Below are 17,251 nucleotides of genomic sequence, written 5' to 3'. Positions count from 1 at the left end.
TCACACGTTGGTTGGATGACACTGAGTGGGTGTCACAGTTAATATACAGGCGTAGTCGATATTTCACTCTCAATGACTCGATCCACTTATCTATTGATAGTTACTATGTGGAGGTGGAATTATTCCTGTAAGGAGTACGAGTATGAAACGAACAATCGTTTGCTTGTTGCTTTCGTCATTTTAACAGTCATATAACGGAATTCAGGTACAAGTCGAAGACTGGCGTGCAAGAATTCTACGCCTGTATTGCATAGATAATAATATGTTCTATACGCACCGTATCCATCGACCTGCTCATACAAATCCTTAATGTTTCTACATTAATATGAATATTTGCACTAAAATGAATACTAAACCCTCTCTTTCTCTTTTCCTTTCTTTCTTTTTTCTCTCCCCCCCCTCTATCCCTGTCTATCTTCCTATTTATTCATCAATTCTTTCTGTGATTTTTCTATCTTTCTATTATAACACTCCATATAGACTCTACCGTTCTATGTGACCTCTCTCCCTATCGCCGCTGAACTAATGAAGAAAGTGCGGAGATGTTGGCGCTGGTGTATTGATTTACTGAACAACTTGCACAATGAATATTATTGTGTGTGTGTGTGGTGTGTGTGTGGTGTGTGTGTGTGTGTGTGTGTGTGTGTGTGTGTGTGTGTGTGTGTGTGCGCGTGTGTGTGTTGCCCGTAAATCAACAAAACACTTTTTTCCTCAATGGAAAGAACAACAAAAGTCTTAACAAAAACTTAGTCGTCTCTAGAAGGGTTCTTAACTCCTGTTTGCAAACAATGGTGATTTCTTCGACTTGAAAATTGTTAAAAGTTTTGGTTGAAAATTTATTTTTACTGCTATTCGCTGGTGCCTCTGGGAAAAATAAGTTGACGAAAATTCAGCTAGGGCCATAACGAATGTCTTAAAATTGGAGCGACATGCGTGCTAATTTGTGGACGTGCACAAATTACATTCACGTACACACACACACACACATCCTGCCTTTTATATATACATATGTATAATTATGAGTGTGTATGCGCTTGTGTGTGTGCCTGTGCGAGTGTGTGTCGCTTGAATATACATAAAGTGTATGAAAAATTAATTAGACGAGCACTGGACATATATAAAGATTAAATATAGTAAATATTTTCAAACTCATACATGTAGGTATGTCTTTTATATACATGCTCCAGTATATCTATTATTTACATATGTATGCGATTATGTATAAATCTACATTTCACACATGCACCAAAACGAATACATACATATATGTTTGTATTTATTTATGTATGAGTGTATGCGTACGTACATATATATATATATATATATATACATATATGTACGTACGCATATATATATACATATGTGTGTGTCTATATAAATACATATATATATATATATATCGTGATTATACTACTTATTCATAAGCTTATATTTGGGTGTGGTGTTTGGCAGGCAATATTTGTGTCAAAGTAACACAAGATTGTTGAAACAATGCGTGATACTTACAAATATAATATTTACAAGTGATCAAATATCGATCTACACTGATAGCTGTGAGAAAGCCAATATTTGCTAGTCCAAACAACATCCCTGTGAAGCCATACCACTGACAACCAGTTGTACCAAAAATCCACCTGAAAAAGATAAGAAAGAGAAGTGTCAATTAACGTACGCAAGCCATTTTCTAGAAAATATACATTTTATATATATGCTCTACTTTCTTTTCATGCACGAGGGTTTGCTGAAAAGTTCCTGGCTCTGGGTAAAAGAGGATCAGTCAATTATGATTTCATTTAACATACTCCCCTCTCAGATTCACACACTTATTGCAGCGGTCCTTTACTTTTTCTAAGCCCTGTAAAAGAACTCGGAAGGTTGAGCCCCCAACCAGGTCTTTCGCGACAGCCAGGGACTTTTCTGGACCCCCTCGTATATTTGTAGGATCTCTTCTGTTTTTAATTATTTGAAATCTTCCTCTGGTTTCTAACAAAGACCCAAAGCCCCATCGTTTGAATGTAGATAACAAAAACTATGTCACGTTTTAAACTTGAGAAAAGTGTTCCATATTTTTACTGTTCCACTTAGAGATTGTATTTCTGATGATGGAAGCTCTCCGTCGGTTACGACGATGAGGGTTCCGGGTGATCCGAATCAACGGAACAGCCTGCTCATGAAATTAACGTGTAAGTGGCTGAGCACTCCACAGACACGTGCACCCTTAACGTAGTTCTTGGAGATATTCAGCGTGACACAGAGAGTGACAAGGCCGGCCCCTTGAAATACAGGTACAACAGAAACAGGAAGTAAGAGCGAGAGAAAGTTGTGCTGAAAGAGTACAGCAGGGATCACCACCATCCCCTGCCGGAGCCTCGTGGAGCTTTTAGGTGTTTTCGCTCAATAAACACTCACAACGCCCGGTCTAGGAATCGAAACCGCGATCCTATGACCGCGAGTCCGCTACCCTAACCACTGGGCCATTGCGCCTCCACGTATTTCTGATATACGAGTTAGCTGCTTCATTTCTTCATCTGAAAATCTCAATTCATCTCGATTACAATTTAGCCATCTATTGACTGAACCAAGTGCACCAATTATTATTCGTATAAGTGTGAATTTATGATCTGAGAAACTAAAGTTTTCGAAGCAACTATCCGTAATTATCTTTTTTTTCTCTTTGATATTTGAAAGAGATGGTCACATCAGCAGCACAGCTGTCTTCTATAACGGTACATACTTTTTTCTTATCTATCCCAAGCAACAATATTCCGCCTCTTATGTTTACACTTGACAGAAGTTTTCATGGGAATGTTCTACCAACATTCCTTGTGTTGATGTTTTTGTATATATTCAATAACACAAGGTTCCTCTATGTTTATTCCAAGACTGTCTTCCAGACATATAAGCTAGTTAACATCTAGCTGCAGAGTGGACAAAAATTACGCGGGGATATATTTGCTGCACTGCTATAAGTCTACATTTTTCTTTATTCCTTTTGATTTTCACTTACGGATAACTTTCAACATCTTCTCTATCATAGGCGTAGACATGGCTGTGTGGCTAAGATGGTTGGTTTGCAAGCAGATAGTTTCTGGTTCAGTCTCAATGTGCGGCACCATGGGCAGGTATCTTTTTCTATAGCGCTGGCCCGACCAACCCCTTGTGAGTGAATTTGATTCATGGAAACAATTCAAGATCGTCATGTGTGTTGTGTGTGTGTATGGGGGGGGGGACCAGACAAAAATTGCCGCAGCTCGGCTGGGATGTGTTACCCCTCCCTCCATATTCACCAGATATTGCTCCTTCGGATTTCCACTTATTCAGGTCTCTGCAAAATAGTCTTAACGGTAAAAAATTTCAATTCCTTGGACGACGTAAAAAGATACTTTGATAAATTCTTTGCCATGAAACCACTTCAATTCTGGGAAGTGGGTATTTTCAAGTTAAAGGAAAGATGGAGACGCATTGTGCAACAAAATGGCTCATATTTGGTTGATTAAAATGTAATGGCAAGTATTTATTGACCTTTTTCTTTCCTTTAAAAATCGGCACGAACTTTCCGGACAACCCAATAGTATTAATATATAATAATCTAGTAGTGATACTTATCTCATGTATGTAATAAATTTCTCTTCTCTTTCTCTCTCTCTCTCTCTCTTTCTCTCTCTCTCTTTCTCTCTCATTTTGTTATGTTTGTATGAATGTGTAATGCCTTTCCTTTTTTTTTCATACAACCTGTTAGTACTTATTTCTGCGCGCACGTGCATATTTGCCTCAAATCCCAAGAGTCACTATCGCCAAAACAAATTCATTGTCCAGCTAGCCGTGTCAAATCCTCGTCGTCCAAACTATCGCGCCCAATCGTCTTCATCTGGATCTCTCTCTTTACTTGTTTCAGTCATTTGACTGCGGCCATGCTGGAACACCGCCTTTAGTCGAGCAAATCGACCCCAGGACTTATTCTTTGGAAGCCTAGTACTTATTCTATCAGTCTCTTTTGCCGAACTGCTAAGTTACGTGGATGTAAACACACCGACATCAGTTGTCAAGCGATGTTGGGGAGGGGGACAAACACAGACACACAAACATATACACACATACATATATATATATATATATATATATATATATATATATAATATATATATATATATATATACATATATACGACGGGCTTCTTTTCAGTTTCTGTCTACTAAATCCACTCACAATGCCTTGGTCGGTCTGAGGCTATAGTAGAAGACACTTGCCCAAGGTGCTACGCAGGGGGAATGAACTCGGAACCATGTGGTTGGCAAGCAAGCTACTTACTACACAGCCACTCCTGCGCCTATTGCTAAAATCTTTGGGTATACTCCGTTGTAAATTTCAGTACCAATAATAAAAATAGTTCTCGTAATTCTAATTTAGACAACAATTTTTAGAAGAAGGAATCAGTACCGTCGATCGCAATACTTGACTGGCATTTTATCTTATTGACCTTAAAGGATTAAGAAGCAAAATTATGTTCGACAAAATTTGAACTCGGATCGAAAGGAGCAGAAACAAATAACGCAACTCTTTTTGTCCGACACTTTAATGAATCTACCTTATCCATCGCGATAAAAATCGTCGTTTCAAATTTCGGCTCAAGGCAAAAAATCGACCACAATATTTGACTGGTACCTTATTTTCAGAAAGTAAGGAGCCGTAACTAAATATCACAAGGCATTTTGTTCGATCCTCTAACGATTGTGCAAATCCATCATACTACTACTACGATTACTACTACTAATAACAACAACAACAACAACAACAATAATAACAACAACAACAACAATAATAATAATAATAATAATAATAATAATAATAATAATAATTCCTACTGGAAGTATAAGGCCTCAGATCTTGGGAAAAGGGGTTAAGTTGATTACATCGACTCCAGTGCGTAAGTGGTACTTATTTAATTGAGCCCGAAAGGATGAAAGGCGAAGTCGACCTTGGCGGAATTTGAACTCAGAACGTAGCCATAAACCATAAACATTAATAATAATAATAATAATAACAACAACAACAACAACAACAACAACAACAACAACAACAACAACAACAACAACAACAACAACAACAACAACAACAACAACAACAGCAACAACAACAACAACAGCAACAACAACAAGAATGTTGTGATGGGTATATTTGTACCCTAGTGTCACTTTGATGGCATGCGCTGTTATCTCACTCAATAACGATGATGATTATGATGATGACGATGACAACGTCGACGACAATAACTTCATTGTTTTATATCAAAGTCTTTTACATCTGATCCACATTATCATTATCTGTCTTTCTCATAGGTTGGGAATTGAAGTTTTATAATAAAGTGTAATATCAGTATATAGTTATATAAGTCATATACGTCATACTCTATCATCATAAAAGTAAGAATAATTAATAAAAGTGGTGTAACTGTTTTATGTATTGTTAATATTGACTCTATCACGATGCAATTTAAGCAATACTATACGTCCATTGAAATTCATTGACCCTTTTAAGTGTGATCACAATGAAAGCTAAAATAATCTCTATATCTATAAACGGCAAAATGTATCTGTATCTGTGTGTCTGTGTGTCCTTTATACAAATCCACAGTTTTTCACGTAAAAGGCTCGCATTTTCTATGGGCTTTCAAAACTGTCTGAAGGTGGTTGTGAAGATCTTTTCATTTCTCCAGTCTCTCCAGAAAGCCATTAAAAAATCGATAAACCGACCCCTTATGCCCATAAGTTATTTTACGGTCAAATTCGAGTTTTTCGCTTTCTTCTGCCTCCTTTTTTGTCCGACTAATGGCATGTGCACAGTCCCGCTAATTTTCCATGATTATGCCGTTTCAGGTGTGAAAACCGAAGTCCAATGAATATTAACTACTCTCATAAAAAGCTCCAACTAGCTCATAAACAGCAAAACTGGCCCGGGCTGAAATGTGATAAGAAACTTAGCTCTTGATTGAGTGAGAAACTTTTACTGCGACCCGGCAACGAACAACAATCATTAGCACTAGATCCGGCAACGCTGGGTTATAGTGCTAGTATACAATAGGTAGTGTCGGAGTTGATATATTTTACACTTCATATTATATGCATGGTGGAACTTCCGTCGGTCTCGACGACGAGCATTCAGTTGTTCGAACAACTGAGTCAACTACTCATTGAGCCAGAATATGATAGGTTAAGTATTTCACTGTCATATAAAACTCTTGCGTCGAACTCTCCATGGTGCCAATCCATGAGACCATAACTAGAGCCTTATGATGGCAAAGAGAACTTGCCAACTAGACGACCATAATGCGTGTTATAGCAATGGCGCTAGTGATCTTGTGATCCTCCAAATATTTTCAGCTTGAAAATAGTAAAAGCTATTAGGCGTATGAGTGGCTGTGTGGGAAGTAGTTTGCTTACCAACCGCATGGTACCGGGTTCAGTCCCATTGCGTGGCACCTTACGCAAGTGTCTTCTACTATAGCCTCGGGCCAACCAAAGGCTTGTGAGTGGATTTGGTAGACGGAAACTGAAAGAAACCCGTCGTATATATATATATATATGTGTATGTGTGTGTGTGTGTGTGTGTGTGTATGTGTGTGCGTGCGTGTGTGTGTGCGTGTGTGTATATGTTTGAGTGTCTGTGTTTGTCCCCGCAACATCACTGGACAACCGATGCTGGTGTGTTTACGTCCCCGTAACTTAGCGGTTCGGCAAGCAAGACCGATAGAATAAGTACTAGGCTTACAAAGAATAAGTCCTGGGGTTCGATTTGCTCGACTAAAGGCGGTGCTCCAGCATGGCCACAGTCAAATGACTGAAACAAATAAAAGAATAAAAAAAAAGAATAATCAGGATCAGTTTTCAAACTCTCATTTGGTGATATGGAATCATTTTGTTCGACTGACCATTACAAGGCCTTGCTCCAGTATGGCCGCAGCCCAATGACCGAAATAAGTAAAGCATAAAAGATATTGTAACAGTTTCCTAAATGCTTATTTGCATTACTCCAACGATTGCCAGTTTTTTGTTGTTGTTGTTGTTTTTTTACAATAATTGGATTGTAATTATTCCTTTAAAAGCAAGTTTATGAATTTTCATTCGATCCGTAATGGAGTCCACTAAAAGTCATAAAATGTCATACGGTCCACTATTATCATTGTTACCGAAGTTGCATTTTCCGCTGGTTTTCACCTTCCTAGTTGTATAAATGTCCCGCAGCTTGTTAAAGAGAATTGCTCTATTCAGCTGTAGCTGGTCTTCGTATTCTTCCTTCATATTGCTAGGACCACACGTTGCTATGACTCTGAATGATATCGTTTGGCACAGCTGACTCGACGGCGGCGGTACATTTTGGCATCGGAGACAGACAAACGCACACACACACACACTCATATATACACAGCCATACACACAGAGACAAAAACACGCTGACATACAGGCACACACGCAGAAATATATACATATATACACAGAAATAAAAAGAATGAGAGAGAGAGAGAAGGGAGAGAGAAAATATAATGACTAATTGAACACGACTGACATAGACACTTTTCCTCCCACATACAGGCGTATGCTTACACTTATAAACACATACAGAGAGTGAGAGGCAGAGAAGGGAGAGAGAAAGAGAGAGAGAGAAGAGGGAACGAAATATTAATACGTCTGATGTCAAATAGGTCAGCGGCTACTCAATGATGCCAAACAGTCGGCGCCAAAACTGCTGTGCCAAGTGGCTCATATGCGTTCTGGGTATATTTGTACCGTTAGACATCGATGTGCGGATAAAATCAATTATAAAAAAAAGGAATTAAGACAAAAAGTGAAACAAAAAAGAAATAGAATGAAAAGTTTGGAGAAGAAAGACAAAAATGGAGAATAAGGAAAAGAAAAATGGAGAATAAGGAAAACATGCAAAAACTTACACTCGTTTAAAACTTGATATCCCTGCAATTGGGAAGAGACAAAGACACATCCCAATGTCATTAACAGCCAGATTAATAAACAACGTATTGGTCGGCGTTCTCAATGCTTTGTATATAGAGAACATGGATAGTACAATGCCATTTCCGAAAACTCCTATCAGTCCTGTCAATAAACAGAAAATTATAGAAATGAAAATTGGAGGTATTTTTAGTCGAACACAGTGGATAGTTGACGTCAAAATGAAATTCTGTGTAAAGGAAAGTGTTATGCATATGATATATTTGATATGACAAGAGAGTGTAAAACTAGATATTATATAAAATGCATTGCTATGTGGTTAAGGAGCTAGCTTTGCAACCGCGTGGTTTCGAGTTCAGTCTCAATGAGCAGCACCTTGGACAAGTGTCTTTTACTATAACCCCAGGCCGACCACACCACCGTCACTAAATAAAGAAGGAATTCTACCATGGATTCAATACTTCAATACTCCGACAGTTGGAGAATGTCATAGATGTGATTGATCTTCAGAATTTGATTAGCACATTATTTTATCGAATATAAATGTAAGGCAATGTGGATCATGGTGAGATTTAACTTATAACTTTAAAAAGAGTAATTAGTGTAAAAAACGCAAAACCTTTTGTCCCTTACTGTATTGGTTCTGCTAATTTTCCTCTTTTCCCTGATTGAATAATAAAGAAATGTTAAGTATTGATTTTATTGGATTACATAACACTACGTTGCCACTTCGAGGAATTCGATTCCGTTTCTGTAAAAAGAGAATAATTTTATATCGTATTTTTCAAATGTACAAAGTTATTCTGATGCAATTACACCTAAGCATGGACTGTCACCGAGACGTCCTCTGAAATAAAAATCAACAGGCTAGAAGTTACTTTATTTCAGAATAAAGTATATTCACGCTAAATATATTATGAATTTTGCCGAAAAGGTTTATACATAAGTACACACACACATACATACATACATACATACATACACATACATACATACATACATACATACATACATATACATACATACATACATACATGTGTGTGTATACGTATATGTATGTATATATAATAATAAATAATATATATGCATATATGGGTACAAGACGTCACCAACTGTGTAAACAACATGAAATACGTAGACAAATGAGTTAAATACGTAAGCAACGAGAGAGAAAAATAGAAAACAGGACAAGTAAAGAGAGAGAAACGACCCTTCATCAGTTGTCGGCTGTCTATCTACTCCTCATTTCGAGCATTCAACGACAATATGAGTCTTCAAAGACAGTTGCTCCCATAAATTCTAAAATAAAATTTAGGATTTATGGAGGGTCAAAGTTGGGGTAAAAACAGAACAGTGAAGACATACTAGAAAACTGAACGAAAACAAACATGAAGTGTCGTTAGACCACGAAGAGAGGAAAATAGTGAACGCTGGTAGAAATATTTTCTCTCGAAAGAGAAGAGATAGAAGAGAGAGAAAAAACGTCCAGTCCTTTGAACGTCGTGCAGAAAAGGAAAGATGGTCACGTGAGGAAAGGAAAGATGGACGATGGTCACGTTTGAGCAACAGGAGATAGAAAGATAGATAGATGGATAGATAGATAGATAGATAGACAGACAGACAGACAGATAGATAGATAGATAGATAGATAGATAGATAGATAGATAGATAGATAGATAGATAGATAGATAGATAGATAGATAGGACAAGTATTCTCTGTATAGAGTGCACTTCGTAGTGCTCAAAAGATTTGAACTTGAACGGGTAAAGTTGTAAACGCAAGGACAAGCTAGTGAAACAAATTGATATACAAAAAATATTAAATACGTCTAATGCATAAAATATACGTATGTATGCATATAAAAAAGTCCGATTTACACAGAATATAAATGATATCAGGAATTAAAGGGGTTGAGTAAAAGTTTTACGAGTCCAATAGCTGCTTCTGGGGGCTTGATTGTCCAAAATAATGATTGTAAATTGATTTCATCATCGAATACCACCAGCCTCCGTCTCCAGGGAAGAATTTTACATTTGAGGTGTTGATAGAATGAAGTTTAAAGATGGAATGATTTTATGGAGAAGTAAGTGTATTAGGAGTTGGTGGGGTTAGATAGAGAGTAGTGAGAGAAGAAAATAGATTTCGGGTTAGGGTTAATAATGTAGTTAATATTTTTCATATATCGAATTGCCTAACTTGCTTGTCTTTACATTTACTCCTATATACAGGATGCGTAAGATATTTGAGAACAGATTTATGATTATAAAATTCATATATGATAACATATCATATATATGATAACTTAATTTATCGAAAAATCCTATGAAGATAAAAATAAACCTTCTTTTCTATAATGTTATTCAATAAAGCCACGTTCAGCTTCAACAACTACTATATGAGATCTAAATCATCTACAAGCTCGAATCAAGTGATCCTGGTTCATTTTGGACATTGCTCTGACTATGGTAGCTTTCAAAAAATCTTTGGTGTTATGGGCATGTTCATTGACCTCTCTCAACAACGCTTCACATGTAATAGTTCAATGGATCGAGATCTGGGGAATTAGGAGGTCAAATGTTAGGAGTTATGTGGTCATGAAAATGTTCAGCCATCCATTCCTTTTACTAGAGCCATGTGTGATAGTGCAGTGTCTTAATGAACCACACACGCCCTTCTATTGCATACACTGACCTATCCAGGGCTTAACAATTGTTTCCAGAACCTCAATGTAGGCGACAGAGTTAACTCTAAGGCCTTGTGGAAAGAAGTATGGAGGCATCACATGTCCTTCATAGCTGACAGTCCGTAAAACCATGACAGTTGCAGGAAATTTTGCATGCATAACACTTGGAACTTTAGAAAAGTCTGCACATAACCCTCTGTCATTTTTTCTGTTAACTTTTTTTATCTTGATCGAAGTTTTTCTCGTTTGAGAAAAACCAAATCAAATCTTCTTCTGCTGGATTTTTCAGTTTGTTTAAGAACCTTTTAGATCTGATGTAGTGATTTTCTTTTGCTTTTTCTAACAAATTGAACTTTCCTAATTTCGTAAACAACATTTCTGACTGTTCCTTCAGACACATGAAATCTTTTGCAATTGACTTCATGGACTTTCTGGGGTTGTAATCAAGGGCTTATTGAAGTTGTTGGATGAATTCGGGTGTTCTGATGATTTCAGAGCAAGTAGAATGCTTTTTAGGCTTTGATACTGGTGATACGTTTCCATCTTCAGTCGCTAGCTCCTTACAAACTTTGTAAACGAAAGATCTGGCAACTTTAAAACATCGAAATATTTCTAAATCGCTATGCTCAGCCTTTATAATCACAATAATAGCATGCCTCTTCATTTCTTAAAGCTGAGGGTCTGCCATTATTATTTTCTGAAACAAAGATTATACAGAATTAGCAAAAATGTAGCAATGACCCCAAAAAGGTATGTCCCCTCATAACTTATATATATATATATATATATATATATATGTGTGTGTGTGTGTGTGTGTGTGTGTGTGTGTGTGTGTGCGTGTGTGTGTGTGTGTGTGTGTGGTGTGTGTGTGTGTGTATATAGATATGTATATGTGTATACATATATATATATATATTATATATATATATATATACACATACATAAACAGAGAGGAAATAGGGGAGAGAAGACGAGAGAGAGAGAGATCACATCCTAATAATTGCTTAATAGCATTTTATATACCAAGCATCTTAATAGCGATATAGAAACCAAGTAAACGGTAGAAATAAGCATAAAGATTTAGAAATAGAAAAAGAGACGAAGAGAATCCTCAGAAGATATTCTTTGAGAAGTGTTATCTTTCTACTCTTAGACACGTCAATTAGATTTTACTGGAACACATCACTGGATGAATATTCCCTTGAGATTACATGAGACAATTATGGAATATCACTTTTTTTCCTATTTTTCTTCCTTTTTGTTTACTCCTTTCAGAAATCATTATTTGTTATTTCGGAAGCTTCGGATTGAAAATAAGATTGGATTTCTGAAATTGTAGCAAACACGAGTATAATACAGAACAACTGAACATTTTAGGGATAAAAAAATAATTGAGATAAAGTTAGATGTAACACGAAACTGCATTAGCTACTTGTAGTGCTTCAATATTCGACTAACTTTATCATTTCTATTATTTAGTTTAATAGAGAGAAATATCATTTTTTTTTCTAAATACCTGTTCAACATTTTGTTTAAAAGAGGGAAACAACTTTTTAAAAAAATTAATTTGCTGAAAATTCAATATCATTTCTCTTTTAAATTCAAGTTTTTGATTAGCTCTCATGTTCAAGAACTTGCCTTTAGATAGAAATATACACATACATGACAATCAGTACAACCTCCCATACTTGTTAAGGTTGGAATTTCAAGTTCTTGGAGGTTTCAATGTTTATTCTTTGACACGACTGATTCTAACGCTGGAACAAAAACTAAATTTAATAAGAGTTTTGGCGGCTTATTGAATCAATTTCAGCGTATTGCTGAAATCGCATACATATCTTTGTGTGTGTGTTTGTTGACATACATGTGCTCCAGCATGGCCACAGTCTTTGGGCTGAAACATATAAAAGAAGTATAAGAAATATATATGCGTGTGTATACATATACACACGAAGGGCTTCAACACAGTTTCTGTCTTTTAAATTCACAATTCACACAAGGCAACGAAGATACTTGTGTATAGACGAAGATACTTGTTCAAGATAGTTGTGAAGTGGGATTGAACCTCGAAACCACGTTGTTGAAAAGTGAGCATCTTAATCACACAGCTTCGTCTGCGCCTACGTCAAAATCCCAAAACGACTACCTATTTCTGGCAATTTAGGGCAAGGGAATCATCGATCATATCAGCCCCTTTGCAAGACTGCAACTTATTTTATCGAGCCTTCACGTTTTGTGTCCAAATTCCGATGGGACAATACTGTCTTTCGTCCTTTCGGGGTCGCGAAAATAGATTCCAGCTGAGCAATACATATATATATATATATATATATATATATATATATATATATATATATATATATATATATAATAGAAATATTAAAATTACTAAGTCTCTCTAAAAGAGATTACGGCAGCGTTACTGGAAATTAATTGTTATCGCCATATTAATATGGCAGTCTTATAGATATAAGACTAAAGCTGTCGCTGATTAGCTCCATGAGGCCATCGCCTTAAGCTAGCTATTTGACACACAAACTGTGTCCATTATAACCTTCGAACAAGGGAGGTCATATATATATATATATATATTATATACACACAACATATAAACAAAGGCAAAAGGAAAAATTTCTAATGCCAAATATGCCGAAAATAGACTTAAATCGTCAATAACCATATAATTCATCACCATAAGCACGTGTCTCGAAGTAAACTGACAGAAATTTCTTAAAAATTCCGTTATTATCGTATCGGTCCCGATTTCAGAGTTAATTCATAAGAATTTTCTCCTCGTCAGCGATATAAACGGTAAGAAATAAATGAAATACTTACTTATACCCATGAAAGAAGTAAACACTAAGTCATGTGTATACTTAAGTACCTCAAATATATCCAAAATAGAAATTCTCTAGCACACTTCGAGACACGTGTGATCGGACTGAAAATTCTCATAGAGTGAGAGAGTCCGGAAGTGAATAGTATTAAATTTACATCTAATATAGGATAAAATTTTTCGAAAAAAATTTATATATATATATATAAGAAAATAGTAAAGAGTGAAAAAACGACAGAAGGCTTAAATGTTAAAAAATATATATATTTGCGTCAAAATGTCTGGAGAATATTGGAAAAATTTTTTTTCCTTTCCTTAAAATGATATAATTTTATACTTTTTAAAGAAATACCAAACAAACTTTCTTATCTATCTATCTATATATATATATATATATATATTGTTATATTTCGGAATGGTCATATTGCCAATTTAGCCAATAAATATTTAAACGTATATATATATATATATATATATATATAGAGAGAGAGAGAGAGAGGGATGGTATTATTAAAATACCATCACGAGTGGCAAGTGAATTATCAGCCGTACAGGGGCAGAATTTTAATAGTAATTAGCTGGCAAACTTTGGCTGATGAGAAATCAGGCACCTATTTGATGCTAAATTTCGAAACCAGTACCAAGTTGACCAGTATTTACTTGTTCTGACCCAGTAGAGGTAAGACTTTATAATTGTTCACTGAAATTTTTTCCTATCAAGTCTATAATGGACTTGTGACTATTCGGTGGTACAGAAGTATTTTTTACTTCTATTCATTAGCGAAGTTAGTGCTCGTGTAGTGCCCTTGTGTATATATGTACATATCTAATATTGTATGTATATATGTATTGTATATATATATATATATATATATATATATATATATCCAAAGTTGTTTGGGAAATATATACATATATATTACACAAGGCACAAACGACAGAGAAAATTAACGGGGAAGATGAATGTTGTTATAAGTCCATCGGCTGTTTCTAGGGGCTCAGAGATCCATAATAATGTTGATAGATGTAATTAATCACAATATGGAGTCGTAATGGAAGCAAACAACATTGACTAAACCGAGCCTCCGTCGTCAGGGTAGAAAAGATCTTACATTTCAGATAATAATGCAGATAATTTCAAAGATGGAATCTTATATATTTATACTTGAATGTTCATCGTTCAACAACTCTCCACCTTTTGCTTCCTCTCGTTTTGCATGTGTACTTATATAAATATTTTGTATTTCATACCCAAACTGTTATATTTAATAAATCTAATATGTTTATCCGCATAACTGCCTCCATATCTGCTCAACTTGATCCCTCTTGTAGCCAGCCTTTACCCCGTGGAATTGAACCTCTGTACAGACAGCGGAATCTATGTTTGAATCATTTGAGCGCTGCTAAGAGAGAATCTCTGAAGGTCATCTGTTGACTATATACATATTCTTTTATTTTTTTATTTGTTTCGGTCTTCTTGATTGCGGCTATGCTGGAGCACCGCCTTTAATCGAACAAATCGATCCCATGACTTATTCTTTGTAAATCTAATTCTTATTTTATCGATCGCTTTTGCCGAACCGCAAGTGATTCAATTGTAATCATTTAATTAACTTGGAGATTTGTACTTGTACCTTCTCATAGGTCGACTAGACTGAATGTATTTAGGAATGTTTAGACAATTACTGTTTGTCTAATAAGATCATCGTTTGAAACTGTGGTGGCTATATCAGAAGATAGAATTAGTATTATAATTATATAATTGACGGTCAATGTTCTAGCCATTACCTCCGCTTAACGGTTGTCTGTCCCTTGACCATAGTACCTTCTGCCGCATAGTGCTTGTTTACATGTTTGGTTGGTTTATTTATAACGTCACAAGCGACCTTGGGCCACTTATAACATTTGCTACTTCTCCATACTTTTACTTTTTTTTAACGACTTTTTTACATCTACCACTATAATGGTCTTAATAGCTCGCCCTTTGGTTTTTAAATTTAACTGACCAATTATATTGATGGCTGAACTTTGTTCAAATCCCATTACGGACAATAGATAGTTGGTCTTTATAATATATAAGCAAGTATATTAATGTAATTAATTTATGGGCATGTTATTTGGATAAATATTAATTAGTACTAATTACGAAATCTTAAGTACTATATTTTTCTAGACCTTTTGGCGAATCCCGTTATCTTAAAGTACTTGTTTTATTCTTATTATTTCTACACCCAGTTACCCCTAAAGAAAGATTAACCCACCAATTAATTTTTAGTTGTCATTTGCTCAACGACTGAAAAATGGTATGATTCAAATATATTAAGCCTTCTTTTCTCATCTCGAGGCTCCTTTCTTTTAGTTTATGCATTTTACTTCACTCTGATGAAACTCGATGTACCAAATCGGATGTGCTATGGAATATGACGAATATTATTCTCAGAATTTTGTTTTACAGCTCTGAGGAACAATGGAAGCAGAAACGGCTGTTAGATGTGATAAAGTTTTGTATTAAAAAATATTAATAGATGATAGTCAATGTTTTTGTTCAAGTATTTTTTCCATTTTCTGCTTAATTTAAATTTGATTCCTGATAAACTCTTGTTTATTTTGTTATTGCCTGTATCCCACGAGCATAATATGCTTGAATATGTAAGTCCAGGGTTAAACGCAGGTAATTTATACCGGGTAGTAAAAACGAATATTCTTATCCCTTAGACGGTTATTCCAAACACTAACTCTACTAACCTATATATATAAAGTAAAGACTATTTGCCCACCTAATATAGCAGTCCCGGTGTGGGAATGTAATATAATATATATATATATATATATATATATATATATATATAATATAATAATAATATTAGGGAATAAATCCAAACTTACAGGGAAAAATTAGATTTAGGATAAATCCAATTTTATAGTATAAATATTATATTATATTAAATTAGAGATAAAACCACTATTAGGCAAATCAAACAGTGAAAAACATAAGCCAATACATAAAATTATTTTTAAAATATAAAAGTTAAAAATTAAAAAAATATTAAAATAATTTAACTTATAAATTTTTAATATATATATACAAATAGATATATATATATATGAATGTATATTTTTTTATATTATATATTATTTTGTTTATTAATTAATTAATTTATTTATTTTTTAATTATTTATTTATTTATTTATTTATATATATATATATATAATATATATATATATAATATATATATATCAAAAGTATAAAAGTTTAATAAAAGATAAAGAGTAAAACACTACGATCGTTTCATGGCTGTACCAATTCGAATAACAATAATTTAAATTCAGTTGATAATTCGAGTTATGGTTACAGTCAATCTTCAGGTTAATTGAAATATTTTTTAAAATAATCAGAAATATTTAAACAATATTTTTAAGATATAAATAATATAATAATTTTACTTATAATAAACTCTATTAACAAACTAGAAACTTAAAACTTAATAATTATGATTATATCAAAATCGATTATAATTTTAAATATTAATTTTAATTTTTAAGGTAAGAAACCCACCGATAATCTAATGTCAGTAATAGTCTATATCTAGTTACATAAATATTTTTTTAAAAATGACTAATATATATAAAAAATTATCAATGGATATATATAAATGTATATGAATATTATAATTAAGATCTAAAATAATCTCTATAAATAAATATATATGCACATATAATAAAGACCTAAATTTAAAGATGCACATATAATAAAGACCTATATTTAAAGA

The 17,251-nt window shown here is 34.4% G+C and overlaps 1 protein-coding gene across 2 annotated transcripts in view; it reads right to left on the bottom strand.

Moving 5' to 3' along the window:
* The window catches only part of LOC115215156 (visual pigment-like receptor peropsin), a 411,604-nt gene that overhangs the window by 141,857 nt on the left and 252,496 nt on the right, over positions 1–17,251 (bottom strand). For both annotated transcript variants that reach the window (XR_005000308.1, XM_029784329.2), the window contains exons 2-3: positions 7,943–8,105; positions 1,507–1,634 (exon numbers count right to left, since the gene is read on the bottom strand). Coding sequence is in view for 1 of the 2 variants with exons in the window: in XM_029784329.2 (XP_029640189.1) it covers positions 1,507–1,634; positions 7,943–8,105 (291 nt within the window). In the remaining variant the exon portion in view is untranslated. The remainder of the gene's footprint in view (positions 1–1,506; positions 1,635–7,942; positions 8,106–17,251) is intronic.

Source organism: Octopus sinensis, linkage group LG8, assembly GCF_006345805.1.
Source record: "Octopus sinensis linkage group LG8, ASM634580v1, whole genome shotgun sequence".
Classification (NCBI taxonomy): Eukaryota; Metazoa; Mollusca; class Cephalopoda; order Octopoda; family Octopodidae; genus Octopus; species Octopus sinensis.
The sequence above is the reverse complement of the archived record's forward strand: the minus strand, read 5'-3'. Positions and strand labels throughout refer to the sequence as shown.